General features: G+C 40.3%; 1 protein-coding gene and 1 long non-coding RNA gene across 2 annotated transcripts; one reads left to right on the top strand and one right to left on the bottom strand.

Moving 5' to 3' along the window:
• Nucleotides 1-521: 521 nt before the first annotated feature.
• Nucleotides 522-786, top strand: LOC115421263 (uncharacterized). Its single transcript, XR_003935656.1, has 3 exons — nt 522-660; nt 698-708; nt 767-786. It is a non-coding gene; the product is annotated as an uncharacterized LOC115421263 (long non-coding RNA).
• Nucleotides 787-1,943: 1,157 nt separating this feature from the next.
• Nucleotides 1,944-12,768, bottom strand: LOC115421247 (neuroepithelial cell-transforming gene 1 protein-like). The gene is made up of 12 exons (XM_030137037.1): nt 12,461-12,768; nt 9,985-10,051; nt 9,754-9,813; nt 8,024-8,131; nt 7,769-7,936; nt 7,624-7,686; nt 7,431-7,527; nt 7,253-7,329; nt 6,021-6,278; nt 5,715-5,885; nt 3,984-4,170; nt 1,944-3,131 (listed from the first exon to the last, which is right to left on the bottom strand). Exons 1-12 carry the CDS (start codon nt 12,604-12,606, stop codon nt 2,803-2,805), a joined length of 1,731 nt encoding a protein of 576 aa, XP_029992897.1. The 5' UTR covers nt 12,607-12,768; the 3' UTR covers nt 1,944-2,802.
• Nucleotides 12,769-16,043: the final 3,275 nt, after the last annotated feature.

Below are 16,043 nucleotides of genomic sequence, written 5' to 3'. Positions count from 1 at the left end.
ATGCAAAAACAAGAAATAGAAGTGAGACAAAAAAAAATTGAGTAAGCAATTTATTGAAAACAACAGTTAAACTGAAATGGGCTGTTTATCAGCCAATCAAAAGTTTAAGACCACAGCCTTTTAAAAGCCAAAACCTGTGAAAAAATGTTGATTCAATGTCATTTTCTATCAGGTATTCACACTGTCATGACCTCCTGATGGCAAAGGCAAAAAAGCTTTCTCTCTTTCAATGTGGTCAGATTGCTGAGCTGCATAAGCAAGGTCTCGCAATGCACCATTGCTGCTGGGTTTGGACACAGTAAGACAGTCATTTTGAACTTCTTAAAAGATCCTGAGGGTTGTGGAACAAAAAAGTCAAGTGGTAGATACAAAAAATTTCACCGGCGCTGAGCATCAGATGGCATCTGCGAGAGAGAAGGGCTTTAAGAACAGAAAACATCTTCAAAGGCCTTATCTTCTTCAACGCCACAGAATTGCCCATTTGGACTTTGGATGAGAGCACCAAACATGAGACATAGAAAAGTGGAAGAAAGTTTTATTCTCTGATGAGAAAAAATTTAACCTTAACGGTCCTGACGGCTTCCAATGTTACTGGCATGACAAGGAGATCGCACTTGAGATGTTTTCTACGTGGCACAGTGGAGGCACCATCATGATCTGGTGTGCTTTTTCTTTCAGTGGAACAATGGAGCTTCAGGTTGTGCAGGGGTGTCAAATGGTGGCTGGCTATGTGGAGATGTTGCAGGTGGCATCCCTCATGACTGAGGGCCCTTGTCTGTGTGGTAATGGTTGGCAATATTTTGCCTTTATTCCAGAACAATGTCTTTGTAAACAAAATGGTAGGATCATTTGGTCCCACCTTTATTGTGGGTTGTAATGCCTCTGGAGGTAGTACCAGGGTTGTGATAAAGGTGGAATCATGATTCTGGAATGCTATGTAAAAGGACCACCTCTTGTTCCGCAACCAAGCTGTGACATTTTGATGACGGCGACCCCCATGCCTGAGAGACAGCGGGAGCATATGTAGGCACTGGCATGGATTCTGCAGCAGCTGCCCTGGGTGTGCCAGGGATGCCGTGGCTATGTACCACTGGTGCTGAGGCTACATGCCATTTTCACCCATGGCATGAAGTCACGAGACCGGCACCCGGAGTGGCTGCTGCAGAATCCATGCCAGTGTCCATGCCATATGCACACTATACACTGCACTGCGTCACCGCCCCTTTGATTCCAGAACGCAGGTCCGCTGTGTAAAAGTCCAGCCTGTCTCACCTCTTTTACTCCTTTGGCTTTGCTGCGTAAATTGGTCAATTCTGTGTAAAAGTGGCTATATTTACATTGATTATGTGATTTCTTTCTCTATCTTTGGTTCTTCAACCTTCATTAATGGCCAAAAACCAACCTTTAAATTTAAAGATACAATGATTTGACTTCTAATGTGATAACACATCACCCTAATGATCTGTCAGTTTTAGGTTAAAACGTTGTATTCAACAGAATTCAACGAAGGGATGTACTTGTGGTAGATTAGAGCAGACACCTGTGCAGCCTGGTTACATTCTGGTCAAATGGTTTCATTTCCTCTAAGCTGTTCCACATGATAGCCATCAAACCTTTGTCATGACAGATTCACTTCATCTTTGTCAAAGTTTAACAGCTTTTTTTTTTTTCTTACTTTACAGCAAAGGTGGATAGTTTGTTTTTGTAGAAACTGAAACAAAGCAAAAGAATGTAGGAAAATCTTTACAAATGTATTATTTGTGTATGTCAGTTCTTGTAGGCACATGAAGGAAGCATGATTGATGACAATTATTTTGTAACCTTTCACTCATGGTCATGGAGTGGCTCAAGGCTGCACCAAACAGCTTTCACCAAGTTGTTAACAAAAGGTGATAAATGATTTGAAGAGTTGAAAAAAAAAAAAAAAAAGGAAGCAAAAGAATTTCCATCAGCCTAAAGTAGTTCACTAGTACTAGTTCAAGACAACCTATATTGGATCCATTTTGAAGAATTTACAACCTTTAACTTGTATTTTAACTGAAAATTGTGCTTAACTGATTTTGACTTCCCCTCAAAAGACATTTGTAGACGTCATTTCCCTCAGCTTCCATTTCCCCTACATATGTCGCAACAGGCCACGCAGATCTGTCAACAATAAAAGGAAGTGACTGAAGGGCCAAAGTACAACTGATACCACCTTGGTTTACAATCTCAAAGTAAATCATACTCGGGACACAACTCCAACACAAACTAATGATTTTATTTTTCTGATCAAATCATTCTGAACACATCTACGTAGATTCTTTTGAATTGTCAGTCTTCTTGCTCATGTTTTGCTCTTTATCTTAACCAGAATCTGACGGAAATATTTTTTATACTCCTCAGTTGCTTCCTTTTTTCTTGATCCCATAGATAGCACTTAACAGCACATAGTCACATTAAAATACATGCACTGACACTGACATTGATTACAGGGCAGCAAAACAGAATCTCAAGAGCTATAAATGGTAGAAAAATGTTTAACTTAGGTAGCAGACACATAAAACCCTAACTCCACAGACATTTATGTGGTGTAAACATACACTGAAGTCACAACATTGTCTTTTTGTAAACTAATGACACCATTTGAAAAAGACTGGACAAAACATTTGGACGGAAATGATCGGGGAGGCTTTTTTCAGTGCAGCTACAGATGAAGCAAAAGGACTAAACAGTGGTTGCATGAGAAACCCTGACAGAGCACAGACACGTGACCCAACCAGGCACATGTCTGTGCTTATACCCTTTGTTCAGGGTAAATGTCTACACTCCAGTCTCCTTCCTCTGAAGGGAGCCATGTAACTTCTGGTCCAATCTGGTTTTGGACAGCGTCTGAGGCCTGAGTTTTGGGCCTGACATGGGTGGGCAGTTTTCATTTGTCCCTTGGTCATAAACAGGGGCTGAGAGAGTGGAGGAGCGGCGCTTGGTTCTAAGGGCCTGTCCCTGAGCTGTAGGTGGTGCCCCCTGTAGCTGGGTAATGGCAGTGCGGAGACAGTTGAGCCACTGCTGTTTGTGGTAGACGTCATTGACATGGAGGGTGTGGGAATGGCCGTGAGTTGGATCCGAAGAGCTCACACGGAAAACATTCTTAGCTGCAACACAAATAAAAATAGTCAGTCCAGCCCATAAAATAAAAATTATGACAATGTGTTTTTTTCCTTTAAGGTGTTTGGTTTAACTTAATTTTACTCGTGTAGCTTGATGATGAACAAACCTTTTATCACAATAGTTGTAAAAATTCTGCCATTTGGTGTTCTGACCCTAAAGAAAGTGTTGATAACTACAAATTACTGTTTTACTTTTTTAAAAATTTATCTTATTAAGTAAAAAGTCGATTTAGCTCATTTTCTTTATGTTGATTTAATGAATAAACAAATTGAACAAAATGAACAGAAAATTAAACACTACAGGTGTTTCTACATCTTCTACAAATAATTTAAAATCACAAATAACTGCCTGCTTTCTGCAGCTCCAACAGAGCCCCCAAATCAGCCATGAGTTTGTAATTTAACTTTTGACTTACTATACATCAGAAACACTTATTGGTACCATACATTCTGGTTAAAAGCAAATGTAGGTTAACCTAATTTTATGTACATAATGGCGGTAATCAAATTGCATATGTGAAGATGTTAAGTAAGGCCTAAGCTGTAGCTTGTCTCTAACAGTCCGACATCTGGGCCTTTACGATCCACAGCCAAGTCTGTAAAATAATTTGCTATAAATGCTGACTGTTAGTGTTCCACCTTTATTAGGTTGTTTAAAATAAGCCAGATACATTGTCATTAAAATTACCCTCACTAATTCCTGGAACCCACTGTGACAAACATCAAATATATTTAAAATAGAATGAAATATTCACATTCCGATTAATCTCCAGTAAATATATCCAAAAGTTGTATTGATGAAAAAATGAATCTGCTGCCACTCAGTCAAATAATAACCTTTTTCTCCATTGGTGAAAGCCCCTCTGAAGGAGCCCCCCATGCGGATCTCTCCATCCTGCAGGTCCTCCAGAGCCAGGTCCCGCACTGGGATGGGCTGACGATACACCTGGAAGCAGCTCCTCTCGTTACGTGTCACGGGTCGGGTCAAAACCAGCAGCTCAGAGAACAGGAACACATGCAGCCTCTGTCAAGTAACATGCATCTTTTTAGACAAGTTGTTTGGTAAATGATGAGAATGTTGGTATTCAACCACTGTCAACAAATAACATTAAAGTTATTGCATTAGCAGCAGGGTTGCACAAGTATAAAATTTCCATGGCCGACACATTTTCATGATATTGTATCCTAGTGTATGATAGATATTGATTGGATCAATGAATATTGGTCAGCCTCATTTATATGTGGCATTTTCTCTGATACGTGTGGCTCAAGTCTGACAAGACAATGTAAAGTGTTTGTGTTAATAACATGACACATGATGAAACCAGTATATCACTGGAATCCCACTTTATTCTGTCCACAGTTCATTGGAATCTATCTTATTTAAAGTGCATCGTATGTGAAGAAATGTACATATCATATTGAAACTACCTTAAAGAAGCACTTTCCAGACCATCTAGTTGTCTGCTTCCTTGATAACAGACTATACACTGATTTTTATGTCAAGGACCTGAGTGATACTTCCCTAGGGGATGCTAATGTTTGGTTCTGAGCTACATAGGTAATATTTCTTCAATCCAATAGAAATCATTCTGATCAGAAATTGTAAATGCAGTGTTTACATGGACACTGATGTAAGTTTACTTGCTCAAAATATTCAATCAACATAACTTTTATGACGTGAAAAGTTATTTTGCCTTTTCCTCCAGAAATACAACAAAAGAAGAGGAAGAAGTATTCAAACTGTCCTTACCTGATATGTACTTAAAACCTGTTTTTTTGTGTTTTATCTATGTATGAGAATACTGCCTCCTGTAATAATTTTTTTACATCAAAGAATTTCTAATAAATGATACAAATTTTCAATATAAGTTCAGTTAATTGTTATTATCACAATAAATGATACTAATTTTCAACATAAGTTCAGTTATCATTATTACCACAGTGTGTGAAGCATGTACAACGAAAAGTATTGGCTCTTTGAACTTGTGCAAAAAGTGAAATAGGCATAATACTGACAGATGAAGAACACGATATAAAACAAACTACAAACTAAAATTAATACATATTAGTAATGATTAAATAATGAAATAAACTGGGGTTGCTAATTAAATTAACTTCAACTTATTTTGTAATGTCCCTTCATTCCGACTGATCTGATAAACTATTACTAACTTGCTAACTACTGTTAGCTAATGATAGCAGATTGAAAAAAACAAAAACTAAATGTACATGTAACAAATCTTTTATTTTGTAAATACAAGTAATGTAACACGTTTATATCCCTTGTCTTTAAATTCCAGAAAGTGCTGTAAAGTGCAATCAGTACCTTCTAACACGAACTCAAACACAACCTTGAGCATGCATGAATATTACCAAGCACTAAGAAGTGCCTGGACAAAAATGAAGGTCTACAGCGCAGTATAAAGAGCCACAAGCAATACAAAGCAACCAGTATTTTCACATCTGGATTTTCTGCCATTAGGAAATATTCCAAATATTGCTAGACTTGTCTTTTGATGAAATGCATTTCACTGTATGAAAAAGGAATGTGATTGTAATACTCACCAAGCCACTCTTGTTGCGCAGCTCCCCATGACACAGCAGGGTCTTACAGTTGTCTATGAGAGGGTCCCGCTGCTTGTCATCCAGATACTCCAGTTTATCTATGTAGTATTGGCACTCAGACTCCCCTTTCCTCACATTGATGCTAGACAGAATATCCTGGATTATACTGATCTGGATATTTAAAGAGAGATTTGAGTGATTTATTTAGCTGACATATGCTGAGCACGACTAATGAATGAGTATGTGGAGCTGCAGGCATGTAGATTATTAGAGTTAATGGTTAAAGGTGTAATGTAGTGATCATACAGCTTTCTCCAGGTTGGCAACATCCGGGTGATCAGAGGGAGTGTGTCGGAGGATCTCTCGCAGGAGCAGTGGGTATTTCACCAAGCGGGAACGTGGGATGTCGAGGAAACTCCAGAGATCCAGCTTCCTGCTGAACGGAGACTCCAGACAGCGCTGCAGGAAGTCCTGAACTCGCTTGTCCTGCTTCTTCTTGTCGAGCAGGGCTTTGGCTGCAAGCTGGTTGCTGCAATAGTCTTTGTAGGCATTCAGACCAGGCAGCTGGGAAGACACATAGACTGTTTTACGATCTGGAAATAAGTGAACACTGCTTACAATGGAGACAGATTAGTCACTGCAGTTTGGATATTTTACAGACTAATGGTATGTTCAGACTGTGGTACCAGTGGTGGCAGATGGCTTTATTATTAGAAATATTGGCTTCGTGACAGTGCTAACCACTGAGCCATCCTCATGTGATTGTTCTGGATTTCTGCCAGGCTCTTCAATTCTAATGTTATTGCTCTAAAGGTCCTTGACTTGACCCTCCACTCACATCCCTGGTGTTGAGGTGGTTGCTTGAGGTGGTTTTTTACTGTGTTTTAAAAATAGTTAATGCATAAATGGTAAATGGAAACACTCTCTCCAATATTAGCAGATATTTACTCACATGCCTCATAAGCTGATTGATCCCTGCTATCTTCTCAGATAATATTGCTCTACTTCTTCTGCTTTGTTAAAGTCACGTGTCAGGCAGCCAGTAACACCACCTCTTGATACTGATGGATCAGGTCAAACTTTTCAAACCAATTCATGGAAAACCAGTACTTTTCCGTTATATTTTTATTCTGCAAAAGTTTAAATTTTATCTAAACACATCACAACAGCTGGTAACAGTCAAGGCTTCATTTAGTTTCCCCTTGAACATATACTACATTTTAACACAGTTGAATTCACAGCTGAGTTTACCATCTTTCCTACTATTTTTCAGTTCTCATGGTCCATCATCTAAATGCAAGAGTAATTTCCTCACACCCTATACAGAGTAGATGTTAGCAAACAGCCACTTCTAAACCATGATAAAAAAAATTTTAATTTAAAAAACTGTGACGTTGTCTGACAAAGTAAGGGATGGTAATGACATGACGTAATAATTAACCAGTTTACTGATTATGAAATAGTATTTTTCCTGGTCATGATAAACAATATGTTTGAGGATCATGTGTAAAAGAAACATGCATGTGTATCAAACATACCCAGTCTGTTACTATCTGCCCTATCTGAGCCACTGTTCCATCAGGTCCAGTCCCTTGTGTCAGCTTCATTAAAAGGTCTGCAAGGGAAAAGAAACACACAAGAAGCGTGTGAGAAAAATACACACAAATAGTTAGAATTAAATTAAATGAACACAAAGCTTAAGCAGTGAGAAGTTACCCTCATGTAAGGGGATATATGCATCCAGATCCCCGAAAATGTGAGCTAATTCCTCTTCTGTCATGATTGAGAGCTTCAGCATTGGATCATGGTAAGCCTAGATGAAAAAAAAAAAAATGTAAGAACTACAATAAAAAAAAGGCACAAATGATTTGATTTCTGTGAAGGATATATTGAAGTATATATTTCTCACCTTTCTTGCAAGCTGGAGATCCTCAATGAGGTCCTGCTCTCCTCTGTAAAGCTCATAAATAGCCTGCAGAGAAAAATGTTAAACATGAGAAACCATTACATGTCACGTTATTGTTTTTACTCTTGAAGCTGACTGTTTTTAGAACCTCTTGTCTCTTGATCTCTTTGGTGGAGAACGTGCTCTTCTGGTGAACATCCAGTGTCTCGGACCACAGCGTGCTGTTTCTCCGTTTGGTTGGGGTGGGACCTGCTGTCTTGCTACTGGCTCTAAGGGACATCCCCGGTGACTTGGAATCACCACGTAATGAGATGGACTAGAAAACACAATTTAACACAACTTTTAGATGCATATCACTAGGCTGGAATTATCACCAGATGGGGATGATTTGTATGGCACATACCTGGATGGTCTGACCAAAGCGGCGAACTGCTCCGTTCTTCGAAGGTGAAATCAGGTTGACAAGTGAAGAAACTTTAGCCAGTGGTCGCACACGCTTGTTATTAGGTTCCTAAAAAAAGACAACAATTATCCTCGGTTAGATTTGATTTTTGTGAGATAAACTGCAAAGTTAATTACCTAAATGAATGCTATTTGTTCAATACCTGTTAAAAGGTCTGCAGCTCAAGAGATGAGATGTTTCCAGTTTCTTTCATGTACTGTTATTAACTTTAATTTATTTGTAGTCTGAATGTTGCTTTTATTAGAAAATAATTACCAGCACGAAGCAGTAAGAGCAGCACAACTGCTGTTACTGCTAATAATAATAAAAATCTTTATAGAATAAAAAGTGAAAAGTGTTACTACTGCTGCTACTACTACTACTCTTTATTTATAGAACACAAAGCGCAAAGTGCATTACAAAGGAAATTGATAAAATACAAAAATAATAAAACACAGATGGTAAGAGAATAAAATTTACACATAAAACCAACATGCAGCTCATATAAACCCAGCATATTCCATCCAGTAAAAGTAAGTTTTCAGAAAAGACTTAAAACTAGACACTGAGTCAGGCAGCCTAGTTTCCCCGGGATATTCCCTTTACTTTTCAGACTGGACACCAGGATATACAGAAGACCTCTGTCTGAAGATCTAACACTTTCATCCTGGTTGAAATGTTCTGTGTCATTTGTGGATGTTTCACAGATTTATAGATGAGAGAAGTAAAAATACAATTACAATAATCAAGATGTGAAAGGATAAAGCTCATATAACTGCTGTATCTCAAAAATCTAATATTGGTCTTATCTTGGCAATATTTCTAAGGTGATAAAAACATGACTATGAAATTAGAAATGTGTTGCTCAAAGCTTAAATTACTATCAAAGATAACATCAAGATTTCTTCCAACAAACTCAACAAGCTGTCATAAATCAGAAGAAGGTGGTGGCATTTGTTTTGAGATGTTCTGTGGACCAATAACAAGAATTTCTGACTTACTTGAGTTGAGTTATAAAAATTACCCAGCATCCAATTTTTACTATCATGCAGAGGGCTTCACAGGAATATGCAGCTATATACCAAACAACTCTGAACACATTAACATGTCCTAATTTGGCTTAAAATTCATGTTGGATTTAATTTTGTAACCAGAATTTCATATTCCAAAGGAGACCATTTCATACCCAGATCATTCAAGAAACTACACTTGGAATTATATAATCAACAAATAAAATGTACTGACTCGTGTTTCATTTCTTTTGCACCACTTTTTTTTTTTCTTACTAAACATTTAATAAAATACGACCTATTAATGTATAAATCATCAAGCATGTAGTTGTCAACTGTATGTACTCAAATATAGTATATATAAAAGCCTATGAATCAGGTTTGTTTTTTGTGAGTACTTGTCAGTCTTTCCATTACTATTTCAAACCAATTGTGTATTAAATGATGGTACTGCTGTGCAATAACGAACCATTTATATTTAACAGCTGTTACAGTATCAATGCACGCTCCGTTTATTTCACCATTATTTGCAAAAGACACTCCCTGTGCCAGTCTGAGGCATGGCAGGATTATCCTGAGCTCATAACACACAAGATCGTACAGGTCTGTCTGTGCTGAGAACCTGAGTCACATGGAGGATTATGACCTGTACCCAGTAACAGGACCTGCCCTGGTTCTCACCTTCAGGTCGAAGCTGGACAAGCTGACTGTGTCATCATCCTTCTCTTTGCGCTTTCTCTTCTGTAACACAAGGACAAAACACACTTGCTATTTTTCTATACTTTTCAGAAACACTTCCAAATTAAGCGATGTAGTAGATGTATGGCTCACAATGGCTGTTTTTTTTATACTGCTAACAAACTAATGTTAAACTAATCAGTGCAGTTTAATGAGGTTTCTATAGTGACTCACCAGACTGAAGTCCCACGGCGTCCCTGGGGTGAGGAAGGTGAAGGAGCTTCCTCTCTGCAGTGGAGGTCTACAAGAAATGTGACAAATATGTACTAATGTAAACCAGGGTCCAAAATCAACTTTTTGATTGGCAGCTGAATTACAGGCCAAAAATATTTTTACCTTCCATAAAATTACCTGCAGGGAGGGATGTACCAATGAGTTTTCCCCAGTATCAGTATTGGCCGATTTCAAGTACTGATCTAATGTTTAATTAATAATACATAATCCTCATAGGATGGAGGGGCCTGGGGATCATCAGACTGGACTTTCAAACATTGTTTTTTAACTTGGTAACTGAACTGAACAGGTTGATTGATATATCAGAACTACTGTCACTGATACCTGATCCAGCTGTTGCATCATTACCAAACCAATACCTAATATTAATATCAGATAGGTGCACCATTACATTCTGTTAAGACGCTCTTTAAGTTGTCACTATGCAAATACATTTGCAGCAGGTAACTACAATGAAAAGAGTTTTTCTTACAGTGCATACAATTGGAAATAAATGGAGGCCTACATCCAATTTCATGTGCCTGTAAGTGACGTAAATTAATTTAGCAAAAATCAGTTTAAAAAATTATTTGTTTTATCTGCAAAATAAACTCAGCAAGCTCATACCAAATTGTTTTTTGTTTTTTTTTACATTATACACTGATCACACAGATCTATGTTGTCATTTTGATAAGTTTTACAGTAATGTATAGGGTTTCTCTTGGTTTTAAGAGGGCTTCGGTCATGTCTGGGTCCCAGCATTTAAGAGTTAGGCAGACAACCTGGGCAAAAAATAATCCCCTTACTTTTGAGACATTCTTATTAACCATATCAGAGGACACAATTTTGAAAAAGCAAGACATTCAAAATCTTCTAAACAAAAGTTGCTAAACATAATTTTACATTAACATTTTGGCTTAGATGGTGCACACAGTGTCTTGGGTATTTTACATAAGACTTTAAAAGGTCGACAAAAATCATCAACATATATTGTGTACAAAAAAACCTTTTTCTGATGAAAATGGGCTCACTTCTGCCTGTCTGGATTTGAATATTGATTCAAATGTTGAACATTATTCTCGTTCCTCATTTCACAAATCCCGAAAAGCTGCCTCATTCTATAGCGACAGATAACTATATACTATATTCAGTCAGATTCATCCAATTAGACAATCGTCAACACTTCATTTGCATACATTCCTCAAGCTGAAACTGTTCCATATATGTCTGCTAGAGAGAAAAAGTCACTTATATTGGTGTAACAATGAAGCCACAGAGAGTTACACTGTCTTCTCTTCAGGGTTTGACTACCCCAGGCATAGTCAAGGCCAAGGTCAGCTGAATTCACTTCTACACAAAACATCTACAGGGGTTGGACAAAATAATGGAAACACCTTCACCTCAAGATGATAATGCCCCAATCCATACAGCTAGAATTGTTAAAGAATGGCATGAGGAACATTCTAATGAAGTTGAGCATCTCGTATGGCCAGCACAGTCCCCAGACCTCAACATTATTGAACATTTATGGTCAGTTTTAGAGATTCAAGTAAGACGTCGATTTCCACTGCCATTGTCTCTAAAAGAGTTGGAGGGTATTCTAACTGAAGAATGGCTTAAAATTCCTTTGGAAACAATTCACAAGTTGTATGAATCAATACCTCGGAGAATTGAGGCTGTAATTGCCGCAAAAGGCGGACCTACACCATATTAAATTATGTTTTGTTGATTTTTTTAAGGTGTTTCCATTATTTTGTCCAACCCCTGTACTTGTAATACTGAAAATAGCACTATAAAAAGCATAGCGACATTGAATGTAGTAAGTTGTTGTTTTTTTTTTAAATATACATTATATGTCACCTAGATGTGATTTTTAAGACTGGGAGAGCTAGACACAGAAATTATAACAAGCCCAGAATTTACATCCATGTATGGTCATATAATATCTGTATTATTTTTGTCACACTCCAAACTCAGTAGCATAAGTAAAAGGTCAGTGTTAGACAATTAGACCAGATGAACGCAATCAGGTGGAGTTTACAGACTCCTGGTTTTTTTTCCTATCCTTTACAGGTAAAACAAACAAAATATATGCTAGTCTCCTGCATCACATTTAATCCTACAGAATTATCTTATTATTAAAACTGTTTCTTGCTTAAAGGTTTTTTAAATGATGAATCAAGAAAGATTTTATGAATTAAAAACGAAAACCTCAGACGTAAAAGGGGCGCCGTTACATATTACCAAGTCGACGTATTATCATTTTACGAGCCGCACTTGAAGGCATCGTTTGCCAGTTACGAGCCCTCTTTTCATAGTTGAATTAACAGGTAACATTATGTCATAAATACGTGTTAAAAGTCATATCTCATTTCAAAGAGAGGTGATGAATACATTACTCAATAACGTAACGTCATGTTTGTGGGAGTGCACGTACTTCTTGGAGTTGTTTCTCCGAAGTGTTTGTGGAGAAGGCTCCGCGGCGCTGATGACACTGGAGGTGGAGGTCCGCGATGACACCCTGCGAAGCTTCGCCTTTTTATTTTCCACCGCGACTCCACAAATATCTTCATTTTCTTCCATTTTGCGGTAGGCTTCGTTTTGAAATTAGCTGCGCTGAGAAAAGAACGTGGAAAAGTGAATAATCGATAGACAACAGACAAATGGAAACCGACCCGTTGTCTCCAAAGAGAGCAGCAGATCGATGACAACAGCACACACACAAGCTATGGCGGAAGTTTGAATATGGCGGATTCTTGGATATGCACCAATCAGAGGAGGGCTCGGAGCTCCGCTGCTAGGAAACCCTGAAGTGGGAGGAGCCAGTCTTACTTCATGAACGTAATGTGAATGGGAGGATAATAGACCTTTTAAAACTCTGTGCCTAGAATATTAAACTCTTCATGCTTTTCACCATGAAATGTTTTAATCTAATGTCTGTTAGTTGTATTGGTAGCATTTATTGAAAAAAAATATTTCTATCATCAATTTAATTTTTTTTTCTTCCTGGGTTAGTCATCTTTACACTGTACTTTTTTGAATATGAAAAATGGCATCTAACATTCTTAAGAAGACTATTATACTAAATTTTAGTATGCTAAATGTTTATTGAGTCCAGATGTTCTTAAGGTACATGTTACTAGTATTGAGGAACTTTGCCAATAGCCATCTGATAAAGTGACTCTCTCCCTATCTTCAAATGCAGACTCAAGACCCACCTGTTCAAGACTGCTTACTCACCATAAGAATTTGCACTACAATTACCTTGTCTTGCACACACGTCCTTTTCTTATAGCATTTATTTTTATCCATTGTTTTAGCAACTGGTGTACAGCATCCTTGAGTTTCTTGAAAGGCGCTTACAAATAAAATGTATTAATATTAATAACAATAATAATAACAATAACAATAATAATAATAATAATAATAATAATAATAATAATAATAATAATAATAATAATGGGAGTCCTGGGGTGTGGGAGTGTTTGTGTGTGTGTGTGTGTGTGTGTGTGAGTGTGAGAGAGAGAGAGAGAGAGAGAGAACGTGTGTGAGTGTGTGCGTGTGTGTGTGTGTGTGTGCATGCGTATGTGTGTGTGTGTGTGTGTGGGTGCGTCGGTTTGTGTTGGTGTGTGTGAACGAGTGCTCATGTGTGCATTAGAGTATGAATTAGGGATTGTGTGTGCAAGTTTGTGTGTGCTGGTGTGTGGGGGAGCTGTACTCACTATCAACACCGGGGTCCCACAGGGATGTGTGTTGAGCCCTTCCCTGTATGTACTTTACACCAACGACTGCCGCAGCATCTCACCCACCACAACATACCTAAAATACTCAGACGACACAACCATCCTTGCACTTCTCTCCGACAATCAATCCACTCTGGACTACCACAACACAGTCACCCACTTCACCAAGCTTTGCACAGACAGTTATCTGGAGATCAGTGTCAGCAAGACTAAGGAACTATGGTTTAACCCCCCCTCACCCCAGGATCCCATTATCATAAACACACAAACAGTTGAGTCAGTTGACACATTCAAATATCTGGGAATAACTCTGGACAATAAACTCAGCTTTGATCAGCAAACCACAGACATTCAAAAAAAGAGCCAACAAAGACTGTCAGCCATCCGCAAACTTAAAGGACTACATGTTGCACCCCACCTCCTGTTGTCACTCTACAAAAGTATCATCCAACCCATCCTCCTGTACTGCTCCACATGTTTTTACACCATGCTTTCCATCACCAACCGAGCCAAATTCACACACATCACAAATACAGCTGCTAAAATCATCAGCCTCCCCACACCCAACCTCACAGAACTAAATAACAGATCCATCACCCGAATGGCAAACACAATTAGTCCAGGACATCACGCACCCATTACACCGCTACTTCATCCCACTACCCTCAGGACGCAGGTACGGGACATTAAAATTCAGGAGGGCCCGTCTTGGGAAAAGCCTGATCCTCTCAGCCATAGCCACCCTAAACACCAGGCCCCGCTGACAGGCTGACCAGTCTGCAACTGTCATTCCATCAATGTCTCTTTTCGTTATGTCTGCCCCTACTGTTGTTGTTGTCATCTGTGTTGTACAATGTTACTGTCTTTTTTTTTTTTTTTTTCTTGTAATGTTATGTTATCTTTTTCTTGTATGTTATGTAATGTCTTTTTCCTGTAATGTTTTCAGTCAGTGAAGACGAATTTCCCCACGGGGACCAATAAATTAAATCTAATCTAAATCTAATGGAGCAGGTGTGTGGGTGTGGATGCACATTTATGTTTGGTGAATGAGGGAGGGATGTGGTGTGGTGGTGGTGGGGGAGGAGGACTGCAGGTGTGCCTGGGGGGTTGCAGCCCCTGCGGGAGGTGGGGGGCGTCGCCGGGGGTTCTCTCGGGGTGAGGTGGCGGGGTTCGGCTGTGGTGGCAATTGGGACCTGGGGCGGGGCTGCTGGTCGCTGGGTCTCGTGCTGTGGGGTGGCACTGTGCCGGTGATCGCTGCATCCCTAGTGTATGTAAGACTGGGGAGGTGTGGAGTGTGGTGGGTCCCTGCGCCTGTTTGGGGGGCTTTGGGGCGGCTGGTCCCGGGTCCGTATCCCCTTGACTGCATAGGATGACTGAGTGTGTGAGTGGCCTCTGGGGGGGGCGGCGGCCTTCTGGCTGTGGTCGCTGGGTGCCCGGGGTCTCTGGACCGCCCCGCTCCTTGGCGGCCCCTGCCTGGGGACGGGTACTGGGGAACGGGGGTGCCGAATGTCGGCTGGCTCGTCTTCTGGGAGGAAACTTCCTCCCAGTCATACCATCCCCCAACCCCTCGCCTCCCCACCCCCCTCACACAAAGCACGTAGGGACTTGGGGAGGGTGCACATCCTTAGGGGGTACGGCAGGGGGGGTCACTAAAACGGCCTCCCTCTGTGGTACCCTGGGGCGGCTAGCTCCTCAATTTCAATTACACCCACCCACAACACAACACACAGAAACACTAACACCACACATTCACTTTTGGGGGGACTTCCGGATACACGTGTCTGGTGCGTGCAGGTGTGTGTGCAGGTGGGTGGGAGGGGCTGTTGTTGGGTGTGGGTATGTGTGTGGGTATGTGTGTACATATAGATGTGTACGTGTGGGCGTGCATGTGGGTAGGTGGGTGTATGGGGATGGGTGGAGGTGTTTGTGGGTGTGTGCATGTGAAAGGTTGAACATGTGGGATGGGTGGTGTGTATGTCTGGGAGTCAGTGGGTGTGTGCGCATATGCTTGTGTGGGTGAGTGGGGGACTGGAGGGTGTGTGGAGTTTGAGGGTTGGGCTTGGTGGGATGGGGGGGTGGGCCTCCAGGCCCCTGGGGCGCTTGGCTGTGGTATTGGGGTGCACACTGGCCTGCAGCAGGTGGCTGTCTGGGCCGGCCTGGCCACCCGGTGTGCTGGGTGGGACCCCTGCCCAGGGAGACGGGTGGCTCCTGGGCTCGTGGGGCTAGGGGACCGGCACCTCAGCTGCCCCTGGGTGGGTGGCCCCCAGTGTCCCTGGA

The sequence above is a fragment of the Sphaeramia orbicularis genome, chromosome 6, assembly GCF_902148855.1.
Source record: "Sphaeramia orbicularis chromosome 6, fSphaOr1.1, whole genome shotgun sequence".
NCBI classification, from domain to species: Eukaryota; Metazoa; Chordata; class Actinopteri; order Kurtiformes; family Apogonidae; genus Sphaeramia; species Sphaeramia orbicularis.
Note: the sequence above shows the minus strand (reverse complement) of the source record. Positions and strands in the feature narration are given on the sequence as shown.